This window comes from Puntigrus tetrazona, chromosome 25 (genome assembly GCF_018831695.1).
Source record: "Puntigrus tetrazona isolate hp1 chromosome 25, ASM1883169v1, whole genome shotgun sequence".
Classification (NCBI taxonomy): Eukaryota; Metazoa; Chordata; class Actinopteri; order Cypriniformes; family Cyprinidae; genus Puntigrus; species Puntigrus tetrazona.
The window spans coordinates 12,788,147-12,804,988 of record NC_056723.1 but is presented as its reverse complement, the minus strand read 5'-3'; the positions used below and the strand labels follow the sequence as shown (position 1 = coordinate 12,804,988).

The following is a 16,842-nucleotide window of genomic DNA, read 5'->3' as shown; positions in this document are numbered from 1 at the left end:
AGGTGACCTCACCGATGGACCTGGACTCTGATTGGTCAGACGCGGCGACGACTTTTTCATTTATGACACTGCCAAGCGATTTCGGCCAATCGCGATCCACTTGATGGGTCGGCTTTATGTGTTATCTCTCAGAGGGTTGTATGTTTTAATTATTAATGAATAAATGCGACAGGTTATTTAATAAATTGCTCGCCTGCCCAGATAGAAGTTCATAAAACCTTCTTATTTTCATTGCTTCGGGGTGTTTTGAGATTTGAACTACGGACGCGGTTTCTGCAGCGTTGCTCTATATTGTGTAACGCAATAAATGTATTCGTAACAGCACGAGCAAAGCTAAAGAGAAACGCACGCTGTGGCCTTGAGTCAGTCGATCGGAGGGAAAGTTTTACATGTGCTATTGTCTGAAAAATCATAAACTCCAGCGCTCGGCCAAAGTGAAGTTCTGAGAGAGCATTGTTCCCTTTTTAATCAAAGCGTTGCACTGTTATCGCAGGGTTTTGAGGAAGCAACTACTATTGCAGAATAGACAAATGCATTATTCTGAGCTTGCCCTGGATTTTCATATGCAAAGCTCGACTGACATTAGGTGTTTCCGGCATCATTTTAAAAGTGGAAAAATCGGAGAGAGTATTTCATTTGCTTTTATTTCGTTTCCATTGTAAATATAAATAAAACTGAATAAAACTGTAACTGAGTAAAATTAAATTTCAATTCATCTTTTTGGATCTATCTATCTATCTATCTATCTATCTATCTATCTATCATCTATCTATCTATCTATCTATCTATCTATCTATCTATCTATCTATCTATCTATCTATCTATCTATCTATCTATCTATCTATCTATCTATCTATCTATCTATCTATCTATCTATCTATCTATCTATATCTATCTATCTATCTATCTATCTATCTATCTATCTATCTATCTATCTATCTATCTATCTATCTATCTATCTATCTATCTATCTATCTATCTATCTATCTATCTATGTCTATCTATCTATCTATCTATCTATCTATCTATCTATCTATCTATCTATCTATCTATCTATCTATCTATCTATCTATCTATCTATCTATCTATCATCTATCTATCTATCTATCTATCTATCTATCTATCTATCTATCTATCTATCTATCGGTCCATCTGTCTGTCTGTACACTCTTTTTTTCTGCAAATTCTATTTTGTAAGCATATTTTGCAAGAAAATACTGTTTTAGTCGTTCTACTTCAAAATGTAATATTTCTGTGTTACTTGCCATTAACATTATTTCAACGTACATTCTAAATAATATATTTTTTTTCAGTCTATCTATCATCTATTTTGAATAGAATGATTTAAATATGTGACAGGCTTATTGAAAACACTCCGCATACACTCTCTCTCTCTCACACACACACACACACACACACACACACACACACACACACACACACACACACAAAGTAAATGGGGAAGTTTGGAGCTTTCACATTCACTTCCCCAAAATCTGAATGTGAGACACTTTTATGGACACTTGTGTAATGTCAACTCTTTTCTGGAGTTGAGTACTCTGCAAGTCTTTTATTTTTGGATGAAAAAAAAAAACCCAAAAAAAAACCCTCAATGGAGATTCATACAGTATAATAAAGGAGTGTAATGAGGATAAATCAGATGATTCAGTGTCATCTCGAACGCTTGCTTCTAATTTGTTACTGCGCTAGGTCTGTTTTTATCTATACTGTAGCTGACCGGTGCATTTTGACTCCTGAGCGGGAACCCGAGGGTTTTGAGAGTCTGTGTTCTCATGTTTTCCCAATAGTGCATTGCAGGGTATTTTCAGGCACCACAGGAAGTCCGTTACATCTGCGCACACACGCACTCTCTCTCTCACACACACACACACACACACACACACACACACACTGTCACTGCCTCTGTTGCACAACAGTCCTGAGGAGCTCCCTAACTGACTACAGCAGGGGACAACGCACATAAATGCACACACACACATATATATATATATATATATATATATATATATATATATATATATATATATATATATATATATATATATATATATATAAATAAAAAAGCGTTTATATACAAAAACAGATAAAAATGCATTACAATTGCAGTTGGGTTATTTTAATTCGATTAAAAAATAATAACACAATGTTTAATTTAAATTTTTCATTATACAGAGTAATTACCTAATATAGTATTCAGCAGTAGCCGTTGTACTTACATGAAACAAAATGTCTGTAACATATGTTATAACAATAGCTACTTATTACATCTAAATTACAAACTGTAATTTCAGGCTGTTCCATCAGTACGTAACTAGGTAATTACCTTAAAATAATGTGTTAACTAAAACAAAATAATAAAAAAACAGGTTTGTTCTGTTTTTGCAAATAAATTCTTCAATGCTCAGGGGTAAAGAATGCATGGTGGAAAGATATAGATAGACAGGAGACATTTTAGATTAAATGAGGGCCATTATTATGGACCATATATTCAATCATGGCCAAGGTCGGTCAAAAGGTACAACTAAATGTTGGGTGAACAACCGTTTCACAGAACAGGTGTTTTAAACAAGGTGCACTGTACTTTGATACTGTATAGTTACTGTAATGCTTCATATCTTGTTTGTGAACAATGACATGAGGACTTGTCATTCTGATGGCACTGACGTATTGACATAGTGACATACTTGACATACATAATTTTAACCCTCTGATGCATTGTGGTCACTACAGTGGACTGCTATTTGTAAGCCATTCTGAACCAGTTTCGCATGCGATAAATGCATTGAAATAGCTACTCCGACTGAGAAGGTTTTAGAACTTAGGTTTTAGGTTTTACCACTTTTTTATAAATGATTTAGTCAACAATCATAAACTAGATTTGTTTTGTTTGACAGAAACCTGGCTGAAACCAGACAAACACATTACTTTAAATGAGTTTACCCCCCAAGACTACTGCTATAAAAATGAGCCACGTCCAAAAGGTAAAGGGGTAGGTGTTGCTATAAATTATGGCAATGTTCTCAGCACTTCTTAGAGCTAGGGCGGGCTTTAAGTACAACTCAACTTTTAAGTTGTGGATAACATTTAGAGAAACAGGTGTTCTCTCATGTTTGTGCATTTTATTAAAGAAATTGAGTTAGTACTGGCTGCGGATAAAGTCTTAATTGCTGGTGATTTTAATATCCACGTTGATAATGAATGATCAGCATTCTTATACATTCTGAACTCCACTGGGGTTAGACAACACGTGTCAGGATCTAATTGTCGAAATCATACTCTGATTTAAGACTGTAACATGGAACTGATGTTAATGGTGTTGAAATTCTGCAGCAAAGTGATGATGTTTCCAGATCATTATCTTGTGTTAACTCCATATAGCTAAAAGTGTAGACTCTGCACCTTTTACAAATATGGTAAAATCATCACTTCCGTCCCAAAAGACTGCTTTGTAAGTAATCTTCCTGATTTATCTTAATTTCTTAGCACATCCAATAGCGCAGAAAAACTATTTACTATGTCTCTTTCCTAGCACTTAAGATACAGTTTCTCCTTTACTTTTAAGAAAGGTAAAAGAAAACAATCTGTCTCTGTGGTATAATGAGCACACTCGCACCCTAAAGAAAGCAGCCTGGAAAAGGGAGCACAACTGGAGAAAAACTAAATTAGAGGTATTTCCTATAGCCTGGCAGGAAAGTGCCCAATACAGAAAAACTTGAAAAAACTGCTAGATCTGATTATTTTTTGTCTCTTTTAGAAGAAAACAAACACAATCCCAGGTATTTTCTCAATACAGTGACTAAAATAATGAAAAATAAAGCATCAGCAGGTGCTGACATTACCTAAGATCACAGCAGTAATGACTTTATGAAATTGGCTGTTGTTAGGCCTCTTGTAAAAAAGAGACATCTTGACCCCAAATTACAGACTAATCTCGAATCTCCCTTTTCTGTCAGAGAAACTTGAAAAGGTAGTATCCTCACAACTGTATTCCTTGGTATCTGTGAGGATTTCCAGTAAGGAAGACTGTACCATAGTACCGAGACTTCACTCATTAGAGTTACGAATGACCTGCTTCTATCATCTGATCATGGTTGTATCTCTTGTGTTGTTGGATCTTAGCGCCGCTTTAGACACTATTGACCACAACATTCTCTTGAACAGACATGAAAACTGTTAGTGGAAGTGCCTTAGCATGGTATCTGACCACCATCGGTTCATGGCAGTAAATGAGGAGGTATCGATCAAGAGTGAAATATGGAGTACCTCAAGGCTCAGTACTATGGTCATTTATATGTTACCTCTGAGAGATATTATCAGGAGACATGGTGTTAGCTTTCACTTTTATGCTAATGATACCCAGCTCTATATTTCTTCACATTCCAGTGAAACACACAAAATGAGAAACGTAATGCATATGTGCCAATTATTGGACCTAAACAGCCCACATGTAATAACCTAGAACACAGTCTAACACTTGATGGCTGCTCTGTTAATTCTTCGTCATCAGTTAGGAACCTAAGTGTGCTGTTTCATAGCAGTCTTTCCTTTGAAAGCAATGTTTCTAGCATTTGTAAAATTGTGTTTTTGCATCTCAAAAACATATCTATGTTTATCTCAAACATACCTATGCTCTCAACGTCAAATGCATAAATGTTAATTCATGCGTTTATGACCTGTAGGTGAGACTATTGTAATGCTTTATTGGGTGGTTGTTCTGCACGCTCAATAAACAAACTTCAGCTAATCCAAAACGCAGCAGCTAGAACTAGGAAGTATGATCACATTAGCCCGGTTCTGTCAACACTGCAATGGCTCCCTATCAAACATCGGATAGATTTCAAAATCTTGTTTAATTACTTATAAAGCCATGAATGTTTTAGCTCCTCAATGCTTGAGCGAGCTCTTTTTACGTTATAGGTCTGCTGCATTCTCAGAATTCTGGTCGTTTGATAATACCTAGAATATCAAAATCAACTGTGGGTGGCAAACGTATTTTGTCGTGAATATCCACTAGAGGCAGGCGCGAATGAACCAGAGTGAAGATTTATTTAGAGAGTGAAAAATTGTGAAAAGAGAAGAATATATACAAAATCCCAGAACAGAACTAGGCTTGACATGACTAAAACTTGACTCAAAAGCAAACTAAAGACTGGACAGGAACACAAACTAACAGAAAAAAACCTATTTACCACATGATTATCCTCAGGTGTGTAAAACTGAATAAAAATGACCCCAAAAGATTTTAAATTTAGGATAGTTTTCAACCATGTTGAGACCATTGGGAACCAAGTCGCTTTATTGTTTGTTTTAACTTTGATGTTTATTTATTTGTTTATTTTATTCATTTATGTACAACATTCCCCCCTAAACAATTACAAAATCACACAAATCGGAAATTTCTACTGAATTCAAACTGATTAAAATGATAAAAACCTAAGCCATTAATTGAACAACAAAAAAGTTTAATCTGAGGTACTTGAGGTTGACAATCAGTGTTTTTTTCTTTTTTTTTGTTCCAAAGGGACTATAATTTGTTCAAAACAAAACAAAGTAAATATTTTTTTCAGGCCTTATTTTGTGAATTAATGAAGAACTTTAAAATGATCGAACAAATATAAAAGCATGCCTCTCTAAAAGGTAAGTTACACACCATGTGTCTAATACACACACACACACACACACACACACACACACACCACGGGGCATGATGAGTGATTCAAACAGAATGACCGTAACACAAATGAGATGACAGCTGGCCGTCTTGGTTATTATCTCTGTGAACAAACTTCCTGTAGGTTACAGCCACTACAGCCATGATAACCACACCGCACTCAGACCAGCCGCGTGTTTGAACAGGTTTTCTCACTTTCTGTCGTCTTCAGGTCTTTCACAAACATACGCGGACACCATTCGTACTGGAAATCGAGCGAGATTCTTTGTAATCTTACAGTAACGCCGGCAACACCTGTTAAATGTTGCGAAGTGCTTTAGAAAAAAAAAAACGTTTTTCGCTATGATGTCATAGGAGAACATCATTAAGTTCCACATAGAACATTTTATTTCCTAGTTCCTCAGAAAAAAATATCCGTGTACTGGTCAACCGAGCTGAGTTAACACCGGCTATGGTCTTCAAGCAAGGCTCGGTCTTGGGTGCTTTGTTGTTCTCTTCGTAGATGCCCCCCATTTTGGTTTTTATCATTAGACAGCATGCCGTTACTTTCCATAGCTAACAGCTTTCCAGATCAAACTGGAGAAGATTTAACACGAAGCGCTGAATATTTTCCAGGATCGAAACGGTTATGAGTTTCCACCTGAGAAATGACGGTTGGTTATGGAACGTTCTTCTCTCTTTATGATGCATTCATAACTGTTTCTGATTATTACGCTGTAATGTTGGGTACATTCCGATCATCTTTCCACTGCTTACTGGTCCAGTTCCATATTTGTCTTACACGTGTATCGTGTATTGGTCTGGCCCATCAGCTTATGCAACTTCTTCTGTTTCTCCAACCACACCATCAAGAGAGCACTTTTAAGGCTCACTGTCTCTGGCCTTGTCCTTGTTTTCACATGCGTTCGCCTCACTTAGTTTCAGATCTTAACAAGCGTCTGTCACCAAAAGAGGATGTGGCTCGTTATTAATCCTGCACGTTTTATTAATTCGATGAAGCGCGTCAGGTGAGGTGGGATTCCCTGACTGGACGTTGGTTTCTCCCCCAGCTGCCTACTTATCACGTCTCGTTCTATCTTATGTTATCCCGGGGACTTTTTCTTTCGCATTGCATCTTTGGCCTGCTCGATAAGGCCCTATTCTTTATAATGTTGTTTTAAATGACTTTACTGCGCCATGTGCTAACATGTGTGTGAAAACAATCGAATTAAATAGTTTTAACGAACCAGTTAAGCGATGCGCACTTTCTCAAAAACGAAACAGAACACATGGAGTCGCGGGTAAACGTAAATAGTTCAATAGTTCTTGAAAGTAAGAGGGTTTTTCTGAGCAAAGACGCTAAAAATAACGACCGAAGTGCCACAGTAATCAATCTTCAGGGCATGTAGGGTCTGATAGTCATAACTAACTCTAACGTCTGATCCAATATTCAGTTTGCAAGTGCTGAACGTTGCCGTACTGATGCTCTACCTCCATCATCTGGCAAGGACGAGTATCTTTTACAGTATGTGTCCACATACTGGAACGATTTTTTTCTACCCCGTTGAAGTTAGACTACTCTATATATACAACTACAACAGTTTGGGGCAGATTCAAACATAACTGTTTACAAAGCGAGGTCCAATTTTGAATTTGTACACGATTAACATTTTTTAGAAATATTTTACTACTGTTATTGTTATTAATTGCATTTCATTATTACTACTGCTAATTTTTAACCATCAATTAATAATAATAATAATAATATTAATAATAATGTAACAAGATTCAGTCTTGGGTGCATTGAATTTTGTGCTCTATGTAAATATTCCTTTGTATTTGTCAAGATTTTAAAAAAAATTATAAAAAAATAATAATAATAATAATAATCTCAAAGGTCTAACATGATACTGTGCATTTTTAGCCACGACTATATATATGTGTGTGTGTGTGTGTAAATAGGGTGTAATATCACCCGGACACGTTTATAAGATTCGACCGAATATCCTTTATGGAAACAGCGGCATAAACAGCTGCCGTCTGACGAATCCGGAGCGCTTTCATCAGCAGTCTCCGGTCTCGGTATTGGTCCTCGTTCATCCCGAGTCCAAGCGAGCAACAGCAGCGGCGCAAACATGTCTGTCTAGAGCTCCAGCAGCACGCGCATCGTCCCGTTATGTCGGGTTTAAGATGATATGGGCTCGGCGGAGGATGTGACGGTAGTCCGCGGCCATCATGAGGATATTAACGGCGTCGGGGCTCTTCCTGGCCTTCTGCTCCATCGGGCTCTTGACCATGGCCATCGGCACGGACTACTGGTACGAAACAGACGCGCGGAAACACCGGGACCGGTGCAAAAAATACGCCAGCAAGAGAAACGACCCGGGATACATATACATCTCCAACCAGAACCTCCCGCTCCGGACGCGACCCGAAGCGAGTCCTCCGCGGGGATCCCCGCACCCCGAGCCCGTCATGGAATCGCGCTGCAGCCGCCGCTACAACTCCACCACGACCGGACTCTGGAGGAAATGCCACCGAGGGGGCTTCGATCTGGAGAACGAGGACCTGATTTTTAAAGGTGATGATGATGATGTTGATGATGATGATGATGATGATGCTGAATGCGAGCGGTACCCGGATCTGTAGTGTGTTTATGCGTTCGTCTGGCGCTATCCAGGGTGCTGATCTCTAACATCAACACCGAACACGCTCACCTTCTCGCACGTCCATCACGTTTCAGCTCGAACAGACGGAGACGCACGCGAGGTCTGAACAGACCACGAGGCCCTTTTAACGAGGGAGAACGAGCTTAACCCTTTCTGTTACAGTGTATTCGAGATCACAAATAAGGACTTCCGTCCTTAACGTGTTCAACTATACAGTCTTTCGGGGCAACGAGGTGCAGATTTCGGGTATACGGATGAATACAGCTCATTAAAATTCAGCAGATTTTAAAGATTGATCCTCACGTTCTTTTGGGGGTCCGAGAGAAACGCAATCGGCTTGATGAAGCGCACCTAAAACATAAACATAATTTTGTAGCCAGATGGAAATATTTGGACGGCGAAAAGCTTTCATTATGGTTGTTATTTCACAAGGAAGTTTCCAAAAGGGGACGTTTGCTGAGATGGGTTTCTTTCTCTTTCTTTCTTTTATAATATTTCGCGATCATAATCGAAGAGGAACAGAACGAATGTGTTTTAGATGGGTCTGAACGGCTTCTCTGCGTGTTTCGTTTGATCTTCGGCCCCGTGGCCGAGGTTTTCAGATCGTTTCTGTGAATTTCCGCAGGTTTGCTTCAGCGCTGCACGCCGGTGAAGTATTACTATTCCTCGGCGAATATCCCACGGAATCTGCCGGTGAACATCACCAAGACTATAAGACAAGACGAATGGCATGCTCTCCGTAAGTGTGTGTGTGGTGTGTGTGTGTGTGTGTGTGTGTGTGTGGCTATAAAAAGTTAATAGTGAAATCTGATCAAATATAGATATTTGCATTTTTTGTTATTGTCATGTGTCATTGAAATCTGTAATACATGAAGTATGCATCTATTGCAACGTTGCATATTAAAGAATATGTTTTAAAACGGAACTAATGTGCTTTAAAAGAATACACGGTTGATGTTCATTTTAAGGTGCCCTTGTTAAAGTGCGATTATGCACTTGTTAATTAGCTAAACATACTCAGGTTTAGGTCCGCGTAATTATGCATAATCTATATTTATTGCAATAGTAAGTAGATGTAATGCGTAACGAGGGCGCCTTGAAACAAAACGTTACCGAATGCCTTCAGACATTTAACTACATGTTAATTTAACGAAAGAATGTGAAATGAAATTAACATGACTCTTTATGTTTATGTTTGGTTTATGTTAACTATGTCGTTAACTGTGAGCACGGTCTGTAATAACACACTTTTAAGATTGCGCTGCGGGTGCTTGGGCTCTGTTTTGTCCCGCAGATCTGCAGCGGATGACGGCGGGCTTCATCGGTATGGCCGTGGCCATCATTCTGTTCGGCTGGGTCGTCGGTGTGCTGGGATGCTGGAGGCACAACGAGCTGATGCAGTATGTAGCTGGACTGCTCTTCCTGATGGGAGGTGAGACGCGTTGGGTTCAAACCGCCACCAGAGGGCACTGCCGCCAAAAAAAAAACAAAACAACAACAGCATTTTCTCTGCACTAAGGAGCAAACAGCAACGGATTCTATTCACGCTGTGTTAAAATAGCAGGGTTTCGTGCTGCGTATTGCAAATAGCATCGATTAGTACTTGTGGCGCCTTATAAAGCATTTTCATTTTAATGCGAATTAGTAAATAGATGCCACCTCATTGGGTGATTTCCACGCCAGCAGGCCCGTCTTATAATGTCGGCTGGCCCAATCACGCGTTAGTAGGCGGAGTCAGTGCAAACAGGCGCATATTCATGAATAGCATATCGGTTTGAAAACGGCACACAATTCTCATCTTTCAGTCCGATTGAGATTATTAACACACGTTTAGTGCGAATAACTATACTGGAAATGCAACGTTATAGGCTTTACGTGCGATTTAGACTAAAAGGCGTACTTTTTAAAGCACTGAAAGATTGCTAAAGCGCCGATTAAAAATTGTAAACGTAAAATCTGACATTTTTTTTAAAAGTGCGTTAAAGAAACAAAGAGCGATGTATAATATTTCTATTACAAATACTCTTTTTAAAAGATTACGTCGTTTTTTGTTTTTTGGTTTTTTCCACAGGCACTTGCTGCATCATTTCCTTGTGCACGTGCGTGGCCGGCATTAACTTCGAGCTCTCGCGATACCCGCGGTACCTGTACAGCCTGCCCGAGGACATCAGTCACGGATACGGCTGGTCCATGTTCAGCGCGTGGGGCGGGCTGGGGCTGACGCTGCTGGCTGGCTTTCTGTGCACCCTGGCGCCCTCCCTGCACAGTCCCCAGGTCGCGCACAAACCACGGCAGGAGAACGGCATGGTGTGACTCGCGCACGCTCCGCGCGCCGTGTGGGTCTGCCAGCACGGACTCGAATAAAACAGTCACGCGCACGCACCGAGTGCGAGAACAAATCACGATCCAGAGAGCAGCTGAGCTAGACGCTGCTGGAGCTGAAACAAAAACCGTGGCTGATCAGCATGGCTGTCTTACTTTCCAGAAAAAAAAAAAAAAATAACTATACATTATTTGGAAGTACTCGATTGCACTGTAGTGTACTTCAAATCTTTGAGACAACTAACTAAAAAGTGCACTTTAAACTCCTTTAAACCGACTAGATATATTAAATATATTCCAATAAATGCTTGTGAGTTACATTCGGCAGTGCACTTTAACCAAAGGGAATAAATAATGTGAAGCAATGATGAAATTACATGTGAACGTATACTTAAGACCGACTTAAATGTAATGCGCCGGATATGAGTTGAATATATTTTATTTTTAATCATAATTGTCATGCAAAAAAAAAAAAAAAAGAGTTTGAAGACACTGCATTCTAATTGCATTCAAGTATATTCTATACATATTTTTAAAAGTGGGTCCTACGTTGTATCAGGTGGCCTTAACTATGCATTTATAACATATATATATATATATATATATATATATATATATATATATATATATATATATATGAAGTAAGTAGTAAGTACATAGCAGTCAAGGCCACCGAATATAAAGTGGGACCTAAAAGCGTGTACTTCCTCCCCATGTTTCTCCTATTCTTGGAAATCTACACTAAATATATAGCTTGTATTGGTTGATATTTTTACTGGAAAACGAAACAAAAATGCTGATTAGACAAAACACAGACAGACAGAAAGACATCTTCTCTGGCTCTGAAGGTCTGCGTCTCTTACGGTGCTCTCTTTCTGTCTTTATCTTTGCCTGTCATTACGTTGATGTTTTTTTTAACGATTGACCGTTTTTTTTTTTTGCTTTTCCCGTCTGTTTCTCTCCTCCTTTCTCCTGTTTACGTCTCTCGGTGGATTTAATATGGAAATGTCTCGGAGAACGACAGATTAACGTTTTCGTGTTTCGGCTTTGCCTGCTAAGTAGAAAAGAGAAAAACAGATCAAGGCACGACTATAAAAAAAAAAATATCATTGTCTTCGGTGTCTTCCTGTACATGTTTTCTTTCTTTATTTTTTTAGTTTTTACAATAAAAATTGTCAAACAGCACAAGCAAATTTGTGAAAACGAACCTGTTGGTGCGCAACCTCATTATCGAGGGGTATTTTCAATTGCAGTGTTATGACAAATTAGAAATAATGGTATGATTTATGACCTTTTTTTCTAATAAAATGAACCCGATTCATCATCCGTGATTCAATTTTTATTATATTGGAAGTGAGGTTTGAGTGTATTTTTATTTCCGGCAGATTTTTGGCTGGGCTTGGACAAATCGTGCGAATTTCTCACGAATTAGCCCCGTGATACGTGTGAGCTGGTCGTCATATTGTGTCGCAATGTTCCTAAAGCGGGTAAAAATGCATTTTCTGTAAAGAGCTGGACAATAATGTTTGGTTATTTTGGCGAAGTTAGCGTAAATAATCACGCGTAGAAGATTATACACGGGTGGAGCTGGGGAGGTGGAGGGTTTCTTTGACCAGCAAGTTAAATGTAAAGCGTGATCTCATTGGCTGCGTATGCAACGTTAACCAATCAGATTGCGCCGAGTAATTTATCGTTATCAGTGCGCATTAAAGGGACAGTTCATGCGAAACAGAAACGATTAGTGAACGATATTTTATATCATACGTCACTAAATGATTTAAGGTGCGTTCCATTCGAAGTGGACTTCGCAGGCATCTTAAATGAAAACTTGAATATTATGAATTGTTATGTTATTGTAATGTAAGAATAGGGGAAAGTTTATTGGCTGTTTATTGGCTGTGACCGTATTCTACATACCCTTCATATCCTTAATCCCGATATATACTATTAATAAGCGATAAACTTTAAAGTTTATTATGACAAACATGGTATAGTTAATGGTTTACCTTAAAAAGTCAGCTAGTTCGCTTACATTTTTACCGTGTTTCTGTACATTAACCTTTCAAGCGTTGATAATGTTTACGACCGAATGCAAATCTGTTTCTGCGCCTGTGGGAACAGAAGTCAAGAACTTTATTTCTGGCTCCTCAAAGCTTCACTTGTCCAAACCACATCGACCATTTCAGGATTCGCTTCATCCAAGCTAAGCGTTCCTTGGACTCAAACCAAACTAAAAACGGTTCATTCGAAGAATATCGAGAACATACCGATGAAGACCCGAATCAGCTCTCCCTATCCATATTTCTGTCACGAAACTACCATATTTTTTTAAGGAAAATCAGGACAATTTAGGAGAGTTCCCTTTGTTCCCAGAGAAAGCGGTGACGGCTGGGAACGTTTTTTCAGGTCGGGATGCGAGTATCCGGTTTCGGTAAAAACGCAGCGTCTGGAATCTGAAACAGAAACTAGAGAAAGTCCACATCCATCTGTTTGCACCGATGTTTTAACGATCTGACTGAAATATTAAATGGTTTCGCTAGATTACCGTATTTAACATCTGTGTGCTGTTTGTCCAATCGCTGTTATTGACTGCAAAGAATAGTCAAGGATGTAAAAATACGAAGAAGGGCGTACATTTCAGAAGCTGAATTTGTATGCAATTGCCATCAAGTTTAAGAATAACCCTAAGATTGCAATTTCAAGCAATTTCAAGTCGCTCAAAACTGAACGCTCAAGGCCGAAAGCGGTGAAATCTCGCTAAAGCGTTTGTTTATTCCTCGCCTCCTGTTTCTGATTCGTTCTGTTTTTCCACGCGTCTAGACTAAACAATGTTGAGCGGATCTTGCAAGCGCTAAAGTTAACGGCGCTGGGTGGTTGCCTGGGCATTGCTGGACGGTTTCTAGGGTACTCTAAGTAGTTGCTATGGGGTTTGCTCACAGTCCCAAGTCAAAAGAGCCCATCATCAAGCGTCCTGTCTCTACAAAAGCAGTGCTTATTGTACATAAACAACAAACGTATCTGTATGTAACATTTTCAGACGCTATACTGCATTTCATTCTAAATGTAGTTAACTATCAATTGGAGGATGTGTGAATTCCACCCTTTATAGTGAGCGCTTATGCATTAAACTACGCATTATCCGTTTGATTACGGTTATGGCTGCAGTGGTTGCGGTCTGGATCGGACAGGGCCGGATGTGTTTGGATTGGGGTCTCACGGGGGGAAAGGGACTCTGAGGCGAGACACAGAAAGAAGGAGGCGGCCGGGATTGAGACCATACTGCAGACCGCTTTCTCCTTCTCGGCCCCCACAAAGAAATATCACAAACGAGAACGACTGCTTCTGAGAACGAACTCGAGACTTTCGCCGAGCATTAAAAAGCAATCGAAAGGAATCTTCTCAGCGCCTCAGAATGTGCTCGGATCTCAGTACGAAGCCAAAAACTTGATTCTGAGGCTTTATATTAAACTGGGTGTGCGTGAAAAAATGTGTTTGATCCCAGTCAAAACGCTCTGAAAATATCAGAGTAACTTCAGAGCCCGGCTCTAAACAGTACGCAGATGTGCTGTTTATATGATAATGACTGATGACGATTATGAAAGAAAGAGAAACGCTTAACGGTTTAGCTTGTGTTGACATAGTGTGTGTGTGTGTGTGTGTGTGTGTGTGAGGTAGGTGTGGGGGTGCTATGACGAGCACCAGCTGCTGTTTGTTTACCGAGGGCAGATTCCAGGAAGACACACTCACACACTGGTCTTTGGAAGCTAACGATAGTCGCCGTACTCTAACGCTAACGCTAACGCTAACGCCCTGACGTCATTAGATTAACAGTAAAACGGGATTTGGCTTTCGAACAACCACATCAACTGGATGTTTTCAACACGGTTCATCACTCACACACGAGCACAGCCAGACATGTACACACAGTATGAAAGATCATTTAAAACAAAAGGGCTCCGGAAAAATGATAAATTAAGCGAGAGTGTAAGGGATACACAGAAAACGCACCGCGAGCCCGAACTACGGCTCTGCAGAAAACCTGACATGAACACACTTTGACAAAACCTTTCATGAACTCGTCGTAGAAAACATTCCTTGTTTGACAGCGGACGAGGGAAATACTTTATGGCGATATTTAGGCAAAAATGAAGAGTTGAGCTACAAACACCTGGGCTGAATTAAAAAAAAAAAATGTGTTGAATTCATCTAACAACTTGTTGAGTTCTGCGTGTCATGTACGTATACACATCCGAAACTATGTTTTCTAAACAATAACTCTTGCGTGTGTCTTCTTTAACATTTGTGGTTTTATGGGACAGCACAAGGGCCACTGGTTACTCACTTCTGAACACTATAATACGTGAAACTGAAACATGAAAGTATTATTCTAAAAGCAGCTCACATAAACATCTTAAAGGGCTAGTTCAACCAAAAAAGAAATTTACGCCATATTCTACTCCCCTCCCAAACCATCCTAGGTGTATACGACTTTCTTCTTTCAGATGAACATAGATTTTTAAACAAATTTGTCTCTTTCGAGCTTTGTAATGGCGGCGGATAGTGGCCATGATTTGAAGCTCGGATATATCCGCGAATATCGACGTAAAACTAACCAACGCTCCTTCGACGGGTTATCACGTGTCTTTCGAAGCTGATCGATGGGGTTTTGTGACAAAAATATTTATATTTATAAAATTGTAACCTAAATAACCGGCTTCCGGCAACTGCTGTAAGCGTGTGCTCGAGAGCGTCGAGTTCTGCTTTCTTGGTTGACCTCGGACTCGACGTATGATGTATGATGTGTGATGTATCGATCTGTTTCAGAGGACATGTGATAACCTCCCGAAGGCATATAGATTAGTTTTACGTCTCAGTATTCGCAGGTATATGCGTTTTACGGAGCTTCAAAATAATAGCCACTATCCACAAAGCATTACCGAGCTTGAAAGAGCCAGGGTACATTTTTTGAAACCTCAAAAACTACATCTAAGATGGCTTCGGGTGAGTAAAATATGTCGTTATTTAAATTTTTAGGTGAACTGTACCTTCAAATTATAATATTGTCTTATTTATAATACAGTAAATAATTAAATCATTGTTGTTCGTGTGAATCTTTTTGAATTAAGACTATATTGGCGCTGCAAAGCAATTAATCACAGTTAATCACAATCAAGATAAAAGCTTTTGTTTGCATGAAATATGTACTTTGTGTATTTATGATGCATATAAATACACACACATATGCATGCATTTCTTTAATATATGTATATATGATATATATGAGATGTGACTGAACAGGCTCAGATCCGGTAACGCTAAACCATTAGCAGAGACATTCTTTCCTTGAGCTTTAACCTCCAGCAAGAATCTGAACGCGAGGAAGAAAAAGAAAACAGTCCCGGCCCGGGAGACTGCGGCTAGAAAACATCTAAAAGCCCTTCATCGTTCCGCTTTGAAATGAACACGCAGCAACGGCGCAGTGTTTCAGCTCACGAATGCAATTTTGATCTTAAAACCGTTCACCGGTAAATATCCCGGCATTCTCGTGGAGCTGGCAGCAGGAGCGCTGGATTGCGTTTCTTTGCATGGCTCTGCAGAGCGCGATCATTCTTCCACATGGCAGAAAGAGAGAAAGAGACGTTCTGTTCTAATGGCACAGGAAATGCCAAATCTCGACCGGCTTGTTTAACCACCACCCTTCCAACTTCCTCAAACCTCAATCATCCAGAATGAAAGCCAGCAGTATACAGACAGCTGAGAAAGAGCAGCCCGCTGGAGACTGATTACAGGAAGAACAGACTCGGAACGAAAAATGAAACCACAGTTGCTCAACTTTTATCTTTCATTTTAAAAGAAGGTTGTAGGCAGGTTCTCTAAAACTCACTGAACAATATTTCTGACTCAAATTAAAGCGTTTACGTAGATGTTACACCTACATTTTAGGTTACTTTTTTTCTTTTTTAAAGTTAATAACGTGTGCATTTCTTTATTAAACACTTTATTTATGCAACTAATAAAAAAGGCATAGACATTCAAAAAAAAAAAAAAAAAAAAAAAAAATATATATATATAATATAAATATATATATATATATATATATATATTAATATATATTTATATATATATATATATATATATATATGCCTATATGTATATATATATATAAAAATATATAAAAAT

At 39.0% G+C, this 16,842-nt stretch overlaps 1 protein-coding gene across 1 annotated transcript; it reads left to right on the top strand.

Annotated features, from left to right (window-relative positions):
- Nucleotides 1–5,074: 5,074 nt before the first annotated feature.
- Nucleotides 5,075–11,986, top strand: tmem276a (transmembrane protein 276a). Its single transcript, XM_043228152.1, has 4 exons — nucleotides 5,075–8,252; nucleotides 8,966–9,079; nucleotides 9,635–9,772; nucleotides 10,412–11,986. Exons 1-4 carry the CDS (start codon nucleotides 7,907–7,909, stop codon nucleotides 10,651–10,653), a joined length of 840 nt encoding a protein of 279 aa, XP_043084087.1. The 5' UTR covers nucleotides 5,075–7,906; the 3' UTR covers nucleotides 10,654–11,986.
- The last annotated feature ends 4,856 nt before the right edge of the window (nucleotides 11,987–16,842 follow it).

Bases quoted from the DNA above. Each gene is read 5' to 3' on its own strand.
- tmem276a (XM_043228152.1), top strand. From the start codon at position 7,907: ATGAGGATATTAACGGCGTCGGGGCTCTTCCTGGCCTTCTGCTCCATC. The intron at 9,080-9,634 runs GTAAGTGTGTGT...TTTGTCCCGCAG, and splicing joins AGACGAATGGCATGCTCTCC to ATCTGCAGCGGATGACGGCG. The intron at 9,773-10,411 runs GTGAGACGCGTT...TTTTTTCCACAG, and splicing joins ACTGCTCTTCCTGATGGGAG to GCACTTGCTGCATCATTTCC.